General features: G+C 45.7%; 1 protein-coding gene across 1 annotated transcript; it reads right to left on the bottom strand.

Moving 5' to 3' along the window:
- Positions 1–537: 537 nt before the first annotated feature.
- LOC145343381 (cilia- and flagella-associated protein 95-like) lies at positions 538–19,536 on the bottom strand. The gene is made up of 6 exons (XM_080189596.1): positions 19,159–19,536; positions 11,764–11,878; positions 10,681–10,799; positions 5,603–5,671; positions 2,580–2,640; positions 538–1,636 (listed from the first exon to the last, which is right to left on the bottom strand). The coding sequence occupies exons 1-6, from the start codon at positions 19,275–19,277 to the stop codon at positions 1,457–1,459; spliced, it is 663 nt and encodes a 220-aa protein (XP_080045722.1). The 5' UTR covers positions 19,278–19,536; the 3' UTR covers positions 538–1,456.
- Positions 19,537–20,838: the final 1,302 nt, after the last annotated feature.

Raw genomic sequence — 20,838 nt, 5'->3', positions numbered from 1 at the left:
GATTGGTTCGAGAGTAGGGATAAATAGGTCTTTTTTAGGTTGACAAACTGTAACTAGTGGGGTACCTCAGAGCAGGAACATCAAATATATACAATCTATATTAATGATTTGGATGAAGGGATTGAATGTGTGGTTGCTAAATTTGACAATGGAACCAAGATAGGCAGGAAAGTAAGTTGTCAAGAGGAGGTGAAGTTTGCAAAGGGAAACAGACAAGTTAAGTGAATGGACCAAAAATGCAGAGAATAGAAAAGCTGTATTATACTATTTAAATGGAGATTACACAACTCGGTGCTCCAGAGGGATCTGACCTGGTACATGAATCACAAAAGGTTATTCACAGGTACAGTAAGTGATTAGGAAGGCAAATGGAATGGTGGTGTTTATGAAATTGATTATAAAAGGGAAGCCTTACTGCAGCTGTACAGGACCTTAGTGAAACTACATCTGGAGTAGCTGTTACAGTTTTACATGAAAAGAAGACATGAATGCATTAGGAGCAGTTCAGAGAAAGTTCACTCAATCCTGGCCGGCACAGTGGTTAGCTGCCTCATAGCGGCAGGGACCCGGGTTCAACTCCAGCCTTCTGTGACTGTCTGTGTGGAGTTCCTGTGTCTGCATGGGTTTCCTCCGGGTGCTCCGGTTTCCTCCCACAGTCCAAAGGATGCACTGGTTAGAAGGACTGGCCACGTTAAATTGCTCCATAGTGTCCCAAAATGTGTGGGTTGGATGGATGAGCCAATGCGTGGAGTTGAGGGGGGTAATGTGTGGGAAAGGGCCTGGGTAAGGGACTCTGTTGGAGAGTCAGTGCAGACTCGATGGGCCAAATGGTCTCCTTCTGTACTGTAGGGAGTCTAGGAATCTATACTAAGGACTGATCTTACGAGAAAATGTTGAACAGTTTGGGCCTACATCCATTGGAGTCCAGAGGAATGAGGTGATCTTATTGAAATATGTAAGATCCTGAGTGGATTTCACAGGGTGGATACCAGGAGGATGTTTCCTCTTATGGGGGAGACTCAAACCAGGGGACATAACTTAAGAGTTCAAGTCGGAGACAAATGAAAACCTTTCCTCTCAAAAGACTATCATATGGAATTCTCTTCCTCAAAGAGCAGTGGAGACTGGGTTATTGTGTTTGTTCAAGGCTGACAGATGAGAGAACCAAGGACAATGTGGGGTGAATCAGATGCGAAGTGGGGCTGAGACCACAGCCAGATCAGGGGTGACCTTATTGAATAGTGGGGCAGACTCGCAGGCCTGCACTCCCAACTCCTATGTTCCAGTGTGTTCATTGCTAGCTGCTGAACAAACAACCTTTGATCAAATGTATTAGAAAAATCCTAAAAGCGACAAATAAATTGAAACACAATCTCACACAAAGAAGCAGAGAAAGGAGAAGCTCCTCCTTATATATGTATATATATGTTTGCACTCCACAGTGAAGATTGCCAGCTCAGATCGGGCGACAGGCTATGGGGTTGAAGGGTGGGAAGAGAGCTTTTTTGAGTTCAGAATTGGCATATATCCCACTTTCATTCAGCCAGGTGTTCCGGCCGTGGCGACGATAATCATCTGTGTCGACAAACTGTGAGTGACATCTTCTGTAATCCCCATCTTGCTTGGGAGGCTTGTCCTGTGGAGAGATGGAGTTGGCGGGGTGGGGGGGGGGGGTGCGATAGAGGGGAGGGGACAGAGAGGGAAAGTCACAGCTGTTAAATCTTGCTTTCTAAACTTGGGTTTTACTCCAATCCCAGAATCCTACAGTGCAGAAAGAGGCCATTCGGTCCATCGAGTCTGCACCAACCACAATCCTATCCAGGCCCAACCCCATAACCTCTTGCGTTTACCCTAGCTGGTCCCCCAGACACGAAGGGACAATTTAGCATGGCCGATCCACCTAACACACGCATTCTTGGACTGTGGGAGGAAACCGGAGCACCCGGAAGACGCCCACGCAGACACGGGGAGAACATGTAAACTCCGTGACTCGAGCCAGGAATCGAACCCGGGTCCCCGGCGCTACAAGGCAGCAGTGCTAACCGTTATACCACTGTGCTGCCTAATGTACGTATCCATGATGTGGACTCAACAATGCCAAGGGGGCGGTTCTCAATGCTGCGCTCGGGAAATTGGGACAGCGGAACAGCAAATTGGAATTTTTGAGCAGATGGAGGAAAAGTCCCTTCTAACCAAAGGAGCGTTCAAGCATTGGGGTCAGACATAATCATAGAAACATCATCAGGAAAATATACACTCCACTGCGATTCCTCATTTTTTGGCTTCTGAGCATAGAAAGCCCCGCTTGGCAGTCCTGTAATGGAAAAGATTACAGCCGGGTGTAATGACTGGTGTCATGGTGGTCAGATGATGATGGTGGGCTAGCCAGCCCCTGTGAGTTATTAATCACAGTAGTTCTGAGGGATACCAAGATAAATGACTGCTGGAGCACACAGAGCGAGCTGGGAGTCGGGGGGGGGGGGGGGGGGGGGAGGGAGTCCCACATTCTGTCACCCACTGCACAGAAACTTGCTTAAGGTTATTTATTACAAAGTTAGCAGAAGTAGGTTCAAACTTACAGGAGCCGGAATAAAACGGCGTGGAGCCATGTAATCATTATTATAAGTTGTTCCTAAGTACCTGAAAAAGAGTGAAAGGCAGAACTAAACTTTATGGGAAAAACTGTGAGACAATGAACACCTTCACAGGAAAAAATGAGAAACTTTGTCATCTGCGGCTTGGTGGTGGCACGTTACACATCACTCAGAGTCCCAGTCGCAACTTACACCATTACCATGTATGTTGTGGCCTGGAGCTATGGATTGTGAGAGTCGAGGCTCCAACTTTCTTTCCATCATATGGTTGAGCAGGGATCTGTCCCGTCTCTCTGCCTGCCATCGGCCTGTGTTCACAGAATCCCTACAGTGCAGAAGGAGGCCACTCAACCCTTTGAGTCTGTACTGGCCACAATCCCAGTTAGGCCCTATTCCCGTAACCCCACATATTTACAAATCCGCCTGATACTAGGGTCAATTTAACAGGGCCAATCAACCTAATCCGCACATCCGACTCAAGAACAGCTTCTTCCCTGTTGCCATTAGACTTTTGAATGGACCTATCTTGCATTAAGTTGATCTTTCTCTACACCTTAGCTAGAACTATAACACTACATACTGCACTCTCTCATTTCCTCCTCTATGAACAGTCTGTGTAGCGCACAAGAAACAATTTCCACTGTACATGTGGCAATAATAAATTAAATCAAATCTTTGTGGGAGGAAACTGGAGCACCCGGAGGAAACCCATGCAGACGTGAGGAGAAAGTACAAATTCCACACAGACAGTGACCCTATTTCGGAATTGAACCTGGATCCCTGGCACTGTGAGGCAGCAGCGTTAACCACTGTGCCACCCTGCCGCCCTGTGTTGGAGGGATTTGTAGGTTGATGATCTGTTTGGTCTCGTCATGAACGCACCTTCCTCGGCCATCACGCCTTGGGGTGGGGCTTGAAGCTGGAAGCTTCTGGCCCAGAGGGACACAAAACAGTTTGGATCAGTATTCTTGGTTCCCCATTCTACTGTCTTCATGCCACCTCAATGTGACACTATCCTGTCTGAGGGAGGTGACATTGCCACTTTCCAGATTTTGAGTGCGCCTCGTTATTCTCGCAGGTGGAGAGCGGGGACTCAAAAATGTCCCCATCTTCACCACCCACGTTCCAGATCCTTTAGTATCTTTACCCAATAAAAATTGACTAATTTTAATTCTGAAATGTGGAATTGATCCCTGGACTCAGATTTTCTGAGGGGAAAGAGTTGCAGGTGTCCATTACCCTTCATGTGAAGAGGTGCTTTCTCCTGAACAGCTCAACTCTGACATGAAAGCTTTCCCCCAACCAGGTGAAATCCCTCTCCCACTACAAGTTGGACCAATCACTTGAGTGGACATAATAATTAGAAAAACCTGAGGTCACATGGGCCGCCTGTGTTTCTGAAGTGGAAAGCGCTGTGCAGATGCTGGAATCTGAGATAACAGAAAATGGCCGGGCCTGGAAGCAAGTTCCACCAACGGAGCTGGGTTGTTTTTGTCATCCGATGACCCTGGGTTACATCTCAGCCAAAGAAGAAAGCTCTCCTCCCACACTTGGCGTCTTTCATTGGTCAGAAGTGAACTCGGGGTCCAGGTCACAGCTGTGTTATTGCATCTGATTCTGCCTGGAGGAGTACTCCCTCGAGATCATCACTTCCCGCTGAGATTGGCAAATAGCTACAAGTTTTCAGGGTAAGATGTAGAAAGTGTTAGAAACTCTCTTCGTGGTAACTCTGACATAACGCTGATTGGAGGCAGGAGAAGAGGTGTTTGAAGAGGTGCTTGAGGAACAGAAATGCTGACATGGAACCCCTGGATCGAAAGGTCTATTTCTGTGCGGTAAATTCTGTGCAACTTTGAAGAGCTTTATTTGGATGTCTCTTTGTGTTGTTATCTCAATTTTATAAACAAACGAGAGGACATAAATCTGCTTTTGAAAAACTAGTTGGTTAGGGGGCATGATAACAGTGTGTTCCTGAACCAGTAATCCTGAGGCCTGGACTAACGAGCTAAAGACACAAGTTCAAATCCCCCACGGCAACTGGGAAATTAAAATCCAATTAATTAAATACATCTGGAATATGCAGCCAATCTCAGTAACGGTAACCATGAAACTACTGGAGTTTTCTAAGAACCCATCTACATCATGAATGTTCTTTAGGGAAGGAAATCTGTCATTCTTACTCAATCTAGCCTACAAACCCAAAGCAATTTGGCTGATTCTTAATTGCTCTCTGAAATGGCCCAGCAAGACATCAGTTCTTTTTTTAAAAACTCGGGAGAACACAGTAATACTTGGAAATTACTGGAACTGCTCCGAAATGGAATTCCATTCTAAGGCATCCAACAGCCGTTCACACCAGTACCAGTCCCTTCCCAAGTTATTTTGTTTTTATTCCTTCTGGCAATGGTGACACATGGCTACCTTCTCAACAGGTAATGGATTAGGGTTGCCTTGCTTTTACATTGCCTTCCCTGTGTAGCTGCTGACTTGTTAAATATCACCCAATTGCGCATTGGCAGCACGGTGGCACAGTGGTTAGCACTGCTGCCTCACAGCACCAGGGACCCGGGTTCGATTCCCACCTTGGGTCACAGTCTGTGCAGAGTCTGTACGTCCTCCCCGTGTCTGTGGGTTTCCTCCGGATGCTCCGGTTTCCTGCCACGCTCTGAAAGACAAGCTGGTGAGTTGCATTGGCCGTGCTAAAATTCTCCCTCAGTGTGCCCGAACAGGCACCGGAGTGTGGCGACGAGGGGACCTTCACAGCAACTTCATTGCAGCGTTAACGCAAGCCTACTTGTGAGACTAATAAATAAACTTTAAAACTTCAGAGAACGGTGCAACCCACAGCCTAAAAGAGATGACGAATTAGGCCGGAGATTCATCTTTGAAAAACAATATTGAAAAATGCATACATTAACACAAAGTTACAGTCGCAACATTTTCCATATTTCAGAGTTGTGTTCCTTTTTAAGTTTAACCAGATAGGAGATTTGTTTTTAAAAACTCACATTTTTGAATGGTCTGGAGAATGTCTTGGTAGAGCTGCATTGGCCTTTGTATCAAGACAGCCAGCTGTTCTGCAAGTTAAAAAGGAGACTCACTCAGTTTCGATAGATAACAGGTCCCTTGAGAAATGATCACGGAAGCATGTGGCAAATTACAAAGACAATACAAATAAGAGATCACCATTCACAACAGTTAACGTAGACAATCATTAAAGTAAAGTATACTAAATGGATTGCACCCATTATGAACATTCCATCACACAAGTAACTACAAGTCGTTGCAGTCCCCTTAATTATAGAATAAAAGTGATGGGACCTGCTGCACTCTTGTAATCAAATCCATTGATCACGTCCAAAGAGTGAACTTGCTAAGTTCTCAATCATTTACATGCTCTGAGTTTTATAAAGTAGGGGAGTTGAGCTGTCCCACAATTCTGAATCAGTGACGGAATCAAAGGGAAATGGGGATAAGGTGGGGAAAGTGGAGTCCAGGATTCTTATCAGGGCAGCCATGATCTCATTGAATGGTGGTGCGGACTCGATGGGCCAATGGTTTATGGTCTAATCTATTCATTCTAGATTTTGTTTGCGGAAGATAGTGCCTTTCCTCCTTCCTCCCATCGCACATTTACTTTCACACATCTGTGTTAAAGGATATTGGCAATAGGAAGTGGGATTCAAAAATCTTCTGTAGCCAAGGCCAGGCAGAGATTTTACTGCCATTCCACAGGGGACACATGTTCAGTTTAACAGGGGTATGATTTTGCATGTTGTGCACACCGTTATCAGTGACAACCATCGCTGGTTAAATGCTGAGATACTTCAGGGACACCATACAGTACGATTCACTTACTGATCTCCATATATTGGCCAGTGAATTTCAATTGAATTGATTTGACTTATTATTGTCACATGTATTGGTATACAGTGAAAAATATTGTTTCTTGCGCACCATACAGACAAAGCATACTGTTCACAGAGAAGGAAAGGAGAGTGTGCAGAATATGGTATTACAGACATAGCTAGGGTGTAGAAACAAATCAACTTAGTGCTAGGTAGGTCCATTCAAAAGTCTGACAGCGGCAGGGAAGAAGCTGTTCTTGAGTCGGTTGGTACGTGACCTCAGATTTTTGTATCTTTTTTCCCGATGGAAGAAGGTGGAAGAGAGAACGTCTGGGGTGCGTGGGGTCCTTGATTATGTTGGCTGCTTTGCCAAGGCAGCGGGAAGTGTAGACAGAGTCAATGGATGGGAGGTTGGTTTGAGTGATGGACTGGGCTTCGTTCATGACCCTTTGTAGTTTCTTGTGGTCTTGGGCAGAGCAGGAGCCCATACCTAGCTGTGATACATCCAGAAAGAATGCTTTCTATGGTGCATCTGTAGAAGTTGGTGAGAGTCTTGGTGGACAGAACAAATTTCCTGAGTCTGTTTGAGAGAATGAGTGAAAGAATGTCACCTTTTCCCTTTGGTTGGCAGGTTGAAAGCCTCTCTTTGTGGATTCTTCCATTGCCAACACTGACCCTTCTTTAACAGCACATGTAACGGTGCTGGCAATGTTGGTAGATTTAGGAGGAACCACCCCTAACAGTTGACCATCCCAAGGAAGATTCGGAGTTCTGTCTGAGCTGTTCCTAGGGGCTCACTTTCATCTTGTCTCCCTTTGGACGTAACTCTTGAGCACCAACCTGATAACCAAGATAAGTCTCATCTGCTGGGAAGGTGCACTTCTCTGTTTCTAATCGCACTCAGCTTTGGTTTGATTCAATTTATTATTGCCACATGTATTAGTATACAGTGAAAAGTATCGTTTCTTGCGCCCTATACAGACAAAACATACCATTCATATAGCAGAAAAGGAGAGAGTGCGGGATGTAGTGTTACAGTCATAGCTAGGGTGTAGAAAAAGATCAACTTAATGCAAGATAAGTCCATTCAAAAGTCTGACAGCAGCAGAGAAGAAGCTGCTGTTGAGTCGGTTGATGCGTGACTTCAGGCTTTTGTATCTTTTTCCTGTTGGAATTTCTGGAATCTTTTTAAAACTTTATCCAAATTTGCCAAGTGTTCCTCCGTGGTGGACCCTGTTTTAGGATGTCATCCAAATAAACAATAATTCTGGGCAAACCCTGCAGCAAACTCTCCTTAGTTCACTGGAAGATGGTGTAGGCTAAAAAACCCCAAGTGGTATCTGTGTATATTGATACAGTCCTTTCTGTATATTTATGGTGACATAAATTTTTTAGTTGCATCTTATGCTAACAGCTGGGTGAGCGTGGCTCATGTCCAATTTGATATGTGTCAGATCCCCAGCCAATTTTGCATACAGGTCCTCTATTTGGTGGATGGGTTACCCGTCCAGTTTCAAAGTCTGGTTTACCATCAGCTTGTAATCCCTGCAGATACTGATGGTCTTCTCCAGTTTAACTACAGTGGCTGCGCAGACTGCTTTCTGTAACCCACAGGAGTTGCAGTTGTTCTGACTGTCTTTACGGCTTCTCTGGGGTACGTAGCTTGTCTCGCCGCAGCGTTCATCAACTTCATGGGTCGAACTCCTCTTTTGAGATATCGATACTTTTGCTCGCTCACAGTAGTAGCTGCCTCCCCCACCCCCGCCCCCCTCACCTCCCCCCTCACCTCCCCCCCCCCCAACCCCCGTCTACCTCCATCATCAGTGGCCGCCCATTCACTGTCAACACTGGTGTGACGGGGGCTACCTTGCTCTCGTCTACGTTGTTTAATGACGGAACATTTTGGTCCCTTGCTGGACAATGGTCAATGTGTGCACCGGGGCTGGATTATTTACTCTGCTTATTCTGAGCTGGCCCTGAAGTTGTGCCTTAAGTTACCTCTTTACCCACACCCGAAGCACTCAGCTCCTCTAAATCTACACACTTCCGGGGAGTGACTTCGCTCACATCGAAAGCACTTTGTGTGTTGCTCCTAAGCTGCTTAAATCTTTGGTATTTAGTGATTCTTCCCATTTCCGCATACAACTCACTGCTTGAGTTTGATCCCATGTCCTTCCTTGCTCCGGAGTGTCAGGGGGGACTAGCTCGGGTACATGCATGAGGTTATGGGGGTAGGGCCTCGGTGGGATTGTGGTCAGTGCAGACTCGATGGGCCGAATGGCCTCCTTCTGCACCGTAGGATTCTATCATTCTAGTACCATTACTATTCGCAGTGTCCCATCCTAACTGGTGGACCTCTATGCTTTGCTACTGTGTAGTGGCCCTTCTCGCCGCTCTCTAACACTGTCACCATTTCCAATGTTTCTTAAGTCAACTCAGACTCAGCCAACAGTTTCCTTTGTATAAGTGCATTATTCACACCGCACACCAAACGATCTCTTAACATCTCTTCTAAAGCAGACCCAAAGTCCCAGTGCTCAGCAACCATCTTCAATCTTGCTATGAAGGCTGCAATGGCCTCCCCCCCCTCCCCCCCCCGGGGGCCTCCCTGTGGAGTTAAACATCTATCTTTGCAGTGTTGCTGAGGCTTTAGGGTGATAATGCCCCTTTGATAGCTCAATGAGCTCTGTAAACGTCTTCACATTGGGAGCATCCAGGGACAGGAAACATGAGATCAAGACTGGGGTCCAACATGCAGGAAGTCAAATAACTTTCATGTCATTTTCCCTCCTGTTCTATTAGCCCTGAAAAAATATTCCAACTGTTCCCCATTCTGTACCCAGCTCTCAGTGATCATGATGAAGGTTCCAATTTCCCAAAGACAGGCGGATCTGCTCCCTCTTTTTCAGGCTTGGATCAGTCTGCTTCACTCTGAAGTTTTGTAATGACATTCTCTTCAAATCCCTCGCTGCCACCAGAGTGACTCTGACTGACCTCATCACCAATGTAGTAATTGCAGGGACTGGCGTCCACCAACTAGATCAATTAACTACAGAGCTTTATTTACCAGCAGATAAATACACAGAGTACTTCCACGGTATTAACATTTCCACCTCTAAGATCTACGCTGGCTGCAAAAGCCTGCAGTCGGCATCAAGGACCTTGCACTCGTTCCCCACTGGGCAACTGGGTCACATTATCCTCCCAGTGTCCACTCCTTAAAAGGGGCCAGCTACTACACGAAGCCCCTTTTTCAGGGCTGTAGATCAGTTCTGTGGGATCTTTCTCATCAAAAGAAAGATGAAACATTAAACCCTGAGCTGCTGCACTTCCCTAAATTCTGACATTTATGAGGTGGAGGTGCCGGTGTTGGACTGGGGCAGGCACTGTAAGAAACCTCACAACACCAGGTTAAAGTCCAAGAAGTTTATATGGAATCACGAGCTTTCGGAGCGCTACTCCTTCATCCCTTTCATCTCACCTGATGAAGGAACAGTGTTCCAAAAGCTTGTGATTCCAAATAAACCTGTTGGACTTTAACTTGATGTTGTGAGAGTTCTCACTGTTCCCATACTTGTGTAAAGAGCAACATTTCGAAGCAAAGTAAATATTAAAATGCATAAGACATATGCTAACTCTTTCTATTTACCTCCCTTGCTCGCCTATCCTGTTTGCCCACTTCCCTCTCCCCTGAAACCTCGCTGTGAGGGAGGGAGTGGCTTGAGCTCCGAGGGGAGTGGGAGAGAGGGGGCGAGCAGGTCTAAAGTGGCGTCAGTCTGGGCACGTGAGACTAGGTCAGCCCTGGGGCGAAACAACGGCAAGGTGGGAAATCCCAACACTGAGTGTGGTTACTGGCCCCGTTACATCCGCAACGTAAGACGCGGAACGACGCTGAACGGGGCAACTTAAAACGGGGCAGGACAGATACTGAAATCTTTAACCACACCACCACCTACTGGCAGACTTACAACTGCAAATTGTATGATACACGTTCGTGCATTTCAACGCCGTACTTTCAAAACACCTACCCTGCCAAAAGGGACATCAGAGTAGAGATTATGAATCATAATGTGGCATCCAGAACACACAGAAATATACTCGGACAGATATCATCAGTAAATAAATGACCGTGCGGTGTTTTGGATTTGCCAACACAGATAACCACATTCAAAATTTCAATAAACGCTTTTTTTGAAAGAAAGAAACAAGTCAACTCCTGCATTCTCCCGATGATGTACCTCTTGAAAAGTTCCTTTGTCACAGATTTATCATCCATCAATGGTTTCTTGTCCCTCACTTGATAATCATCCTTCAAATTAACTTGAGACATGAATGCTTCTGATGTGGTGCTCCAATCCTGTAACAAATAACACCCGGGGCTTAATGACACATGTCTTCTCCCAAAACTGAAGAAACTTAGACAGCCCCCAAAACCTCTCTGCTAAGTGCCAATTTTGGTATTAATGTTGATCGGCTGAAGGAACGTTGGGGCAGGAGGAGACCTTTCAGTTATTGAATCCCTAGAGTGCAGCAGGAGGCCATTTAGCCCATTGAGTCTGCACTGACTCTCTGACAGACTAAAGCTACTCAAGCCCTCTCCCTGTGACCGCACATATTTACTCTGGCTAATCCCCCTAACCCACACATCAAGGGGCAATTTAGCACGGCCAATGTACCTAAACTGCACATCTTTGGACAGTGGGAGGAAACTGGAGTACCCGGAGGAAACCCACGCAGACACGGGGAGAATGTGCAGACTCCGCAAAGACAGTGACCCCAGGCTGTAATCAAACCCAGGTCCCTGGCACTGTGAAGCAACAGTGCTAACCACTGTGCCACCGTATTGTCCAAAAACTCATAGAAATCATAGAAACCCTACAGTACAGAAAGAGGCCATTCGGCCCATCAAGTCCACGCCAACCACAATCCCACCCAAATCTTATCCCCATATCCCTACATATTTTACCCACTCATCCCTCTAACCTATCACAGGACACTAAGGGGCAATTTTTAGCATGGCCAATTAACCTAACCCGCACATCTTTGGACTGTGGGAGGAAACCGGAGCACCCGGAGAAAACCCACGCAGACACGAGGAGAATGTGCAAACCCCACACAGACAGTGACCCGAGCCGGGAATCGAACCCAGGTCCCTGGAGCTGTGAAGCAGCAGTGCTAACCCACTGTGCTACCGTGCCGTCCAAATCAAAACCTATTCTGATTCAAGTGATAGCTCTAGCGCCTGTACATCCAATGGGAAATTATATAAATTTCAAAATAGAAACTATTTTCTCATTTAATAATCCAAATGAATTCCTTACTCCTTCTGGGTAACTTTGAAACCGTGTATACGTTGAGCGGTGTAAGTTTTTCTGATAACCCTCTGGGAGTGCGTCCACATCATAATCCTTTGGTTCTGCCTCTCTGTGCTGGTACCTAGGGGGAGAAAGATATGAAACCACTGGTTAGGTCCCAGCTGGCGTGTCAAATCCAATTCTGGATGTCAAACATGTGAAAGGAAGGATGTCGAGGACTTGGAGAGAGGGCAGGCGAGATTTACTAGAATGGTACCGGGGGGGTGAGGGGCTTGTGGAGTGACTGAAGGGATTGGGATGGCTCCCTTGACAGCTGAGAAGGCTAAGCGGACATTTAGTGGAGGCATTAATAGTCACAAAGGGCTTTGATGGAGTAAATGCTGTTTCCACTGGCAACAGGATCTGGAACCAGAGGAACACAGAATCAAAGGTGATTGTCCAGGAAGCCAGTGGGAGAGTTTGTTTCTTCTCAGTGAAGAGAAGAGTGCCTGGAGGGAACCCACGCAGACACGGGGAGAACGTGCAGACTCCGCAAAGACAGTGACCCCAAGGCTGGAATCGAACCCAGGTCGCTGGCGCTGTGAGGCAACAGTGCTAACCACTGTGCCACCATGTCACCCAAAATCTCATAGAAATCGTAGAAACCCTACAGTGCATAAAGAGGCCATTCGGCCCATCGAGTCTGCACCGACCACAATCCCACCCAGGCCCTACCCCTGTTGTGCTCTGGAACCCTCTGCCTGAAAGGATGGTGGAAGCAGGTTCAATAAAAGCTCTTGAAAGGAAATTTGGAAAATTCTTGAAGGGGAGAAAACTGCAAAGCTTTGGAAGTTTGATGAGGACTTGTCTGTTGAGGTAGTATGGGCAGAGATTAGAAATAGGAGAGGAGAGGTCACCCTGTTGGGAGTCTTTTATAGACCTCCTAAAAGTTCTAGAGAGGTTGAGGAAAGGATTGCGGAGACGATCCTGGTTAGGAGTGATAGTAATAGGGTAATTGTTATGGGGGATTTTAACTTTACTAATATTGATTGGAATTGTTATAGCTCTAGCTCGTTAGAGGGGTCAGTTTTTGTACAAAGTGTGCAGGAAGGTTTTTTGACTCAGTATGTAGATAGGCCAACTAGAGGTGAGGCTATATTGGATTTGGTGCTGGGAAATGAGCCAGACCAGGTGCTAGACTTGGAAGTTGGTGTGCATTTTGGAGATAGTGACCACAATTCGGTTACATTCACCTTAGTGATGGAAAGGGATAGGCATGAACCTCGGGCTAGTGGTTTTAGCTGGGGGAAGGGTAATTATGAGGCTATTAGGAGAGAATTAGGAAGCATAGGTTGGACTAGGAGATTACAGGGACTGGGAACGTCTGAAATGTGGAGTTTTTTCAAGGAGCAGCTACTGCGAGTCCGTGATAGGTATGTCCCTGTCAGGCAAGGAGGAATTGGTAGGGCTAGGGAACCGTGGTGCACCAAAAAAGTTTTTTCGTTGGTTAAGAGGAAAAAGGAGGCTTATGTTCGGATGAGAAGTGAGGGCTCGGGTAGTGCACTAGAAAACTTTAGATTGGCTAGGAGGGAGTTGAAGAGTGAGCTAAGAAGGGCTAAAAGAGGGCATGAGAAGACTTTGGCTGATAGGGTTAAGGAGAATCCTAAGGCGTTCTATAGGTATGTCAAGAACAGAAGGTTGGTTAGGGCAAGATTAGGGCCAGTTATAGACAGCAGAGGGAAGTTATGTGTGGAACCGGAGGAGATTGGAGAGGCATTGAACCAATATTTCTCTTCGGTGTTCACGCAGGGGGACATGGATATAGCTGAGGAGGACACTGGGTTGCAGGGGAGTAGAATTGACAGTGTTGCAGTTGATAAGGAGGATGTGCTAGATATTCTGGAGGGTCTGAAAATAGATAAGTCCCCTGGTCCGGATGGGATTTACCCCAGGATTCTCTGGGAGGCAAGAGAAGTGATTGCTGAGCCTCTGGCTCTGATCTTCAGGTCGTCGTTGGCCTCTGGTATAGTACCTGAAGATTGGAGGTTAGCGAATGTTGTCCCATTGTTTAAGAAGGGGAACAGAGACTTCCCTGGGAATTATAGACCGGTGAGTCTCACTTCTGTTGTGGGCAAGGTTTTAGAAAAAATTATTAGGGATAGGATTTATAGTTATTTGGAGAGTAATGAATTGATTGGAGATAGTCAGCATGGTTTTGTGGCGGGTAGGTCGTGCCTTACTAACCTTATTGAGTTTTTTGAGAAAGTGACCAAAGAGATGGATGGGGGTAAGGCAGTGGACGTGGTGTATATGGATTTTAGTAAAGCGTTTGATAAGGTTCACCATGGTAGGCTTCTGCAGAAAATGCAGATGTATGGGATTGGGGGTGATCTAGGGAATTGGATCAGGAATTGGCTAGCGGATAGGAGGCAGAGGGTGGTGGTTGATGGTAAATATTCATCATGGAGTTCGGTTACGAGTGGTGTGCCTCAGGGATCTGTTTTGGGGCCACTGCTGTTTGTAATTTTTATTAATGATCTGGATGAGGGTATAGTTGGGTGGATTAGTAAATTTGCTGATGACACCAAAGTCGGAGGGTGTCATAGTTTGCAGGAAGACTTAGACAGGTTGCAGAGCTGGGCCGAGAGGTGGCGGATGGAGTTTAATGCGGAGAAGTGTGAAGTAATTCACTTTGGTAGGAATAACAGATGTGTCGAGTATAGGGCTAACGGGAGGACTTTGAATAGTGTGGATGAGCAGAGGGATCTAGGTGTATGTGTACATAGATCCCTGAAAGTTGGGAGTCAAGTAGATAAGGTTGTTAAGAAGGCATACGGTGTCTTGGCGTTTATTGGTAGGGGGATTGAATTTAGGAGTCGCAGCGTCATGTTGCAACTGTACACAACTCTGGTGCGGCCGCACTTGGAGTACTGTGTGCAGTTCTGGTCCCCACATTACAGGAAGGATGTGGAGGCTTTGGAGAGGGTGCAGAGGAGGTTTACCAGGATGTTGCCTGGTATGGAGGGGAGGTCCTATGAGGAGAGGCTGAGGGATTTGGGGTTGTTTTCGCTGGAAAGAAGGCGGCTAAGAGGGGATCTTATTGAAACATATAAGATGATTAGAGGTTTAGATAGGGTGGATAGTAATAGCCTTTTTCCTCTGATGGAGAAATCTAGCACGAGGGGGCATGGCTTTAAATTAAGGGGGGGTAGTTATAGGACGGATGTCAGGGGTAGGTTCTTTACCCAGAGGGTGGTGAGGGATTGGAATGCCCTGCCTGCTGCAGTTGTAAATGCGCCTAGTTTGGGGGCATTTAAGAGATCCGTGGATAGGTTTATGGACGAAAAGGGATTGGTTTAGGTTAGTGGGTCATTGTTTTGTAACTGGTCGGCGCAACATCGTGGGCCGAAGGGCCTGTTCTGCGCTGTAATGTTCTATGTTCTATGTTCTATGGAGGAAGGGCAGGAGAGTGAATTAGACAGCTCTGTCAGAAAGCCAGTTCTTTGCCATGACTCCTGATGTTCATTTAAAAAGATAATCTTTATAAATGAACGGTAGCCAATCACATGGCGATTAGGTTTACAGTTTTTAAAAATGCCCAAGCACAAGAACTGAACAAGGGAAGCGGAGGAGGGCGGAGTGGGCAGGGGCTGAGATAAAGCACTAGGGTCAAACATCAACTGTACAAAGCAGCAACAGTGGCTGCTGGGGGAAGCAGTTAGTCATCAGATGGACAGCAGCCACATCGAAGAACTCTTTATGTAGTGTCTTTGGTGCCAGGGGATGAGTAAACATGGCTTAGGCCAAGATACTATTATGGGGCAAGGTGAGGGGTTAGGACCCAAGAACAACCTTATCCGGTTGGAGGACTGAACTTGGGCTGTTGTCATTATTCATATTGAAGAAAAGTGCAGAGAACTGAAGGGAGCCAGACCTGTGCTGTCCTCATAGATAGCAGATAGCTCTCTGATTCAGAAGGTCGTGAGTTCAACCAGAGACTCAAGCAGAAAAATCTTGATCGGCACTCTGAGTGCAGTACTCTGGGAGTGCGTCACAGTCAGAGGTGCTGTCTTCTGGATGAGACTATGAATGGAGACTCTGTTTGCCCTTATAGACTTCCCTGGTAGTATTTCAATTTGATTTGATTTGATTTATTATTGTCACATGTATTAACATACAGTGAAAAGTATTGTTTCTTGCGTGCTATACAAAGCATAATGTTCACAGAGAAGGAATATTGTGTTACAGTCACAGCTAGGGTGTAGAGAAAGATCAGCTTAATGAAAGGTAAGTCCATTCAAAAGTCTGACAGCAGCAGGGAAGAAACTGTTCTTGAGTCAGTTGGTACGTGACCTCAGACTTTTGTATCTTTTTCCCGACGGAAGAAGGTGGAAGAGAGAATGTCCGGGGTGCGTGGGGCTTTTAATTATGCTGGCTGCTTCGCCAAGACATTTGTGACTTTTTGTAGTTCCTTGCAGTCTTGGGAAGAGCGGGAGCCATTGTAAGCTGTGATACAACCAGAAAGAATGCCTTTAATGGTGCATTTGTAAAAGCTGGTGAGAGTCGTAGCTGACATGCCAAATTTCCTTAGTCTTCTGAGAAAGTAGAGGCGTTAGTGGGCTTTCTTAACTAAGAAACTTTGAAGTTCTTTCAGACCAATCTTTATCCCTTAGCCAACACCTAAGAAGCAGATTATCTGGACATTATATCATTGCTGCCTGTGGGAGCTTGCTGTGCACAAATTGGCTGCCGTATTCCAAAGTATTCATTATCTGTAAAATGCTTTGGGACATCCTGAGGTTAGGAAAGATGTTGTAGAAGTGCAACTCTTTCTTTTCCACTTTTCACAGGGCAGGGACAGCTGGGATTAGCATGAAGATTTGTCCAGAAGGTGATACTCAGTTCCTGCAGCGAGGCGATTATATCACTGAGAGCCAAAAAAGAGCAGGGAAAAGTTGAATGACTTTACCAGCACAGCTAAGACGAGCTATCTAGCCCCTCTCTTTGAAAGCCTTCATTGCAGGTGCTTTCTACGTAAGAATATGAGAGAACAGTAGGCCATTTGGCCCTTCATGTCTATTCTGCCATTCAATTGAATCTACTGCATGAAAACAGCATCTTCCCAATATTCAATCCCGTTAGTAGTGAGGCAGACAATAAGATGCCATTTTTGAAAAGTTAGCAGGTTAATGGAGCCAGCTGTACGGTTAGTCAATTCCTTGGCCACTCTTGTGGCAGAGTGGGTAGCGTCCCAGCCTCCGGGTCAGGAATTCTGCGCTCAAGTCCCACTTCAGAACTCGATGGTCGAGGAAGGTGTGTTCGTAAAGTGGCCAATCAGGGTGATTACCAGCCTGCAAATCCTTCCAAATACACCCGGTGGCAGGCGGTAAGAGTGGGAGTTTCCTGGTCAGACATACTGCAGAAGGCCACAGCAAACCACTGCCACGCTTTCCCAAGCATAACCAAGGACCAATTAACGGAGGTCCATGGTCAACAGTGCCCTCTTCGAGATGGTACCTGAGGGAGGAGGGGGCGGAGGATTCATCTTCCTCCTCTTCAACGCAAGCTCAACGCAAACTGGAGGAACAGCATCTCATCTTCCGCCAAGCCTCCTTCTGGTCCCACCCCAAACCTTTTGTTTTCATTTCATTTCATTTTTAACTGTTCTCTACCTTTTATTTCTTTATTGTCTTTCCTTATTTTTTTCCCCCCTCATTCTTTCCCCTTATTTTATCCCCCCTTTCCTTACCTTTTCTCCCTTTTTTTTTCAGTTTTACCTTTCTCCTACCACTTCCCCCCTCGTCCCACATCTCCATCTGTCACAGTTTACCCTCTGATTTCAGCTTCGCTGCCGTTTAGCCACTCATGCCCTTTATTCTCTCTGCAGGCTGCCATTAGCAGCCTTTCCCCTGGTTCCTGTGGCTATGACTCATTTTTCATTCCCTTACCCTGCAGTATAAATAACTCCCACTTTCTGTGCCTTTTAGCTTTGACAAAGGATCATCTGGGCTTGAAACATCAGCTCTTTTCTCTCCTTACAAATGCTGCCAGATCTGCTGAGATTTTCCAGCATTTTCTCTTTTGGTGGAGGATTCATCACCTACAATTGCTGGGAAAGTCGCACTCAAATAACAGTGACACCATTAAGCTCAAAGTTACTTTGATGGTGAATTATGGTCCAATAAGCAGAAACTACAGTTAAGAAGAGCAAGATTAACAGCACACAAGTTGTTCTCCACTACCTTACTCTCTGTTGTTGAATCATAGAATGGTTATGGTGCAGAAAGAGACCATTCAGCCCACCGTGTCTGCATCAACAGCCCATGTCAATCTCATTTTCCTGCACCTGGTCTGTAGCCTTGCAGGTTCCAGCACTTCAAATCCAGATACCTTGTAAATGAGTTGAGCATTTCCACCTCAGGCACAAACTTCGGCAGTGAATTCCAGACACCCACCACCCTCTGGGTCAAGATGTTTTTCCTCGGGTCTCTGCTAATCCTTCTACCACAGAATCCCTGCAGTGCAGAAGGAGGCCACCCAGCCCATTGAATCTGCACCGACTCTGCAATAGATCATCCCAGCCAGACCCTCCCCTCCACCCAATCTCCGTGACCCTGTGCATTTACCATGGCTAATCCACCTAACCTGCATTATCTTTGGACACTAAGGGAAATTTAGCATGGCCAATCCATCTAACCTGCACATCTTTGGACTGTGGGGGGAAACCGAAGCACCCAGAGAAAACCCATGCAGACACGGGGAGAATGTGCAAACTCCACACAGTCACCCAAGGTCAGGATTAAACACAGGTCCCTGATGCTGTGAGGCAGTAGTGCTAACCACTGTGCCACCCAATCACTTTAATTCTGTTCCCCCTGTTAACTGACCCCCCTCAGCTAAGGGAAACAGATCTTTCCTGTCCACCCTGTCCAGGCCTCTCATAGTCTTGTACCCCTCAATTAGGTCACCCCTCAGCCTCCTCTGTTCTAAGGAAAACAGCCCTAGCTTATCCAATCTCTCCTCAGAGCTGCAATTTTCAAGCTCTGGCAACGTTCTTGTAATCCTCCTCTGCACTCTCTCCAGGACAATGATGTCCTTCTTGTAATGTGGTGACCAGAACTATACACAAAACCTCAACTGTGGCCTAACCAGCATTTTATACAGTTTTGACATTACATCCCTGATTTTGTATTCAGTCCCTCACCCAATGAAGGAAAGCATAACTTGCTTTATAAGCCCAGCTCACTACCATTCTCCTTTGTCCCAGGATCATTATAACCATAAAAAGAGGAAATAGAACTACAGCATCCCAGAATACTCAATGCTAATTTAGCAAAAAAGTGCTATTGAGCTTAATAACGTCTTGACATAGAAAGAGCTATTCAGTGTGTAATGAAACTGATTCCAGTGTTGATCGCTCACCAGTTGAGGACAAGGACGGGTCTGCCATACGTCTTGTGATTTGAGCGGAGAGTAAGAGAACCTTTTCGATCAGGATAGTCAAGTACAAGTTCCCTCTGCTTGTGCCAGTTTTCACACATTGCTCTGCCTCACTATCTTTGTCTAGTTTACTCACACTCAAATCTTATCCACTGGTCTAGTATCTTGCTGCCTGTCTATCTCAATAATTCCTGATCACTTTTCCCGAAGATGCACTTTCTCAATTCTTCTTCGTTGTCTCAGTCTCTCCTGTCTGTCTGGGTTTTCGATCTCTCCTTTCTGCCTCTCTTGCAATTGTCTCAGCTTCTCCTCTCTCTTTGTTCTCTCCTGTCTCTAAGTTCTCTATCTATCCCTCTCTCCCTCTCTGTTCTCTTGTATCTCTCTCTCCCTCCGTTCACTCCTATCTCCTATTTGTCTCCTGTCCCTTCGTTCTCTATGTCACTTAATTCTCACTGCTTCTTATCCTTTGGTCTTTGTCTGGTTGTTTATTTGTTGTGCCTTTTCTGCTTTGTTTGTTAGCTCTCTTTCCCTCTCTCCGTATTCTGATGGATATCTTTACTGCTTGGGCTGGCAATAAAATTTGTCGCCTTCACTTTCTTGTCTGTTGCTAGAAAAGTATTTTGCCTTTTCTCTGTCTCACTTTCTTTCAGTTGGTATCTCTCATTTCTGTAAGGGTCACTTTCTGCTTTTGCCAACCATTACTTTCTGTTATTTTTCTGTATGTTAGCTACTTTCTCTTAATATCTCTCTCTCAGTTGCTGGACCTTGCTGGGTTTTTTTCTAAGTTTTCTGTTATCTCCCCCTGGCTCCAAATTGCCTTATTTTATCCTCTTTTAAAAGGTACCTCTACCTATCTTGAATCTGTTTATTGCTACCTCTCCTTTACCTGTCCCTCTGTCAGTTATCCCAATCGTTAACACAGTTATCTCTATGGGTTAACTCTGTCCTCTCCCTCTCTCCTCTCAATTGTCCCTATCGATATCTCACATTCTCCCCCACCCTCTGTTTTGTTATTTGTGTTTTTCCTATTTCCCTCTGATTCTATCTTTCTGTTCTCTACCACTTAGATCACTCCTAACTCTCTGTTTTTTCCTACTTATTCTGACATTCTCTCCTAACTCCTCCTCTTAGTTGTCTTGTAACTCCTAGTTCTCTCTTAACTCTCAAGCTCTGTCTCCCACCTAACTCTCTCTCTCAGTTCCCTCCTATTACTCTAACTCTCTCTCTCAGTTCTGTCCTATCCCTCTCACAGGTCTCTTCCATCTATTATTTCTCTCCTATCTCTCTCTAACTCTATTATTTATCTTCTTTCTCTCCCTCTATTTGTTCTTTCTCTATTTCTCTCCTAACTCCCTCTTGCTCTCTCTCTATAAGTTTCCTCCTACCTATTATTTTTCTCTCTTTATCTCTCTCTGATCTATTTCTCTCCTATCTATCTCTATCCCTCTCCTCTCTCTCTATTTCCCTCTCAACTCTCTCTAGCTCTCTCCTATCTCTATTCCTCCCTATATCTCTCTCTCTTATCTTTCCCTCTATTTTTTCGATTATCTCTTTCTCTATTTCTTTGTATCTCTCTCTTTCTGTCTTTCTCTCTATATATCTCTCTCTATCTTCCTATTTCTCTCTATCTCTCTCTCTCTATTCCTCTCTTTCTATTTCTCT

This window comes from Carcharhinus amblyrhynchos, chromosome 5 (assembly GCF_965287045.1).
Source record: "Carcharhinus amblyrhynchos chromosome 5, sCarAmb.v2.hapA, whole genome shotgun sequence".
NCBI lineage: Eukaryota > Metazoa > Chordata > Chondrichthyes > Carcharhiniformes > Carcharhinidae > Carcharhinus > Carcharhinus amblyrhynchos.
The sequence above is the reverse complement of the archived record's forward strand: the minus strand, read 5'-3'. Positions and strand labels throughout refer to the sequence as shown.

What these genes read in the sequence shown, in the direction of transcription:
- LOC145343381 (XM_080189596.1), bottom strand. Translation starts at nt 19,277, where the DNA reads ATGTGTGAAAACTGGCACAAGCAGAGGGAACTTGTACTTGACTATCCT. An exon ending in CCCGTCCTTGTCCTCAACTG is followed by an intron (nt 11,879 to 19,158) that starts GTGAGCGATCAA and finishes TTCTCCCCCTAG; the next exon opens with GTACCAGCACAGAGAGGCAG. An exon ending in TCTCCAGACCATTCAAAAAT is followed by an intron (nt 2,641 to 5,602) that starts GTGAGTTTTTAA and finishes ACTCTTTTTCAG; the next exon opens with GTACTTAGGAACAACTTATA.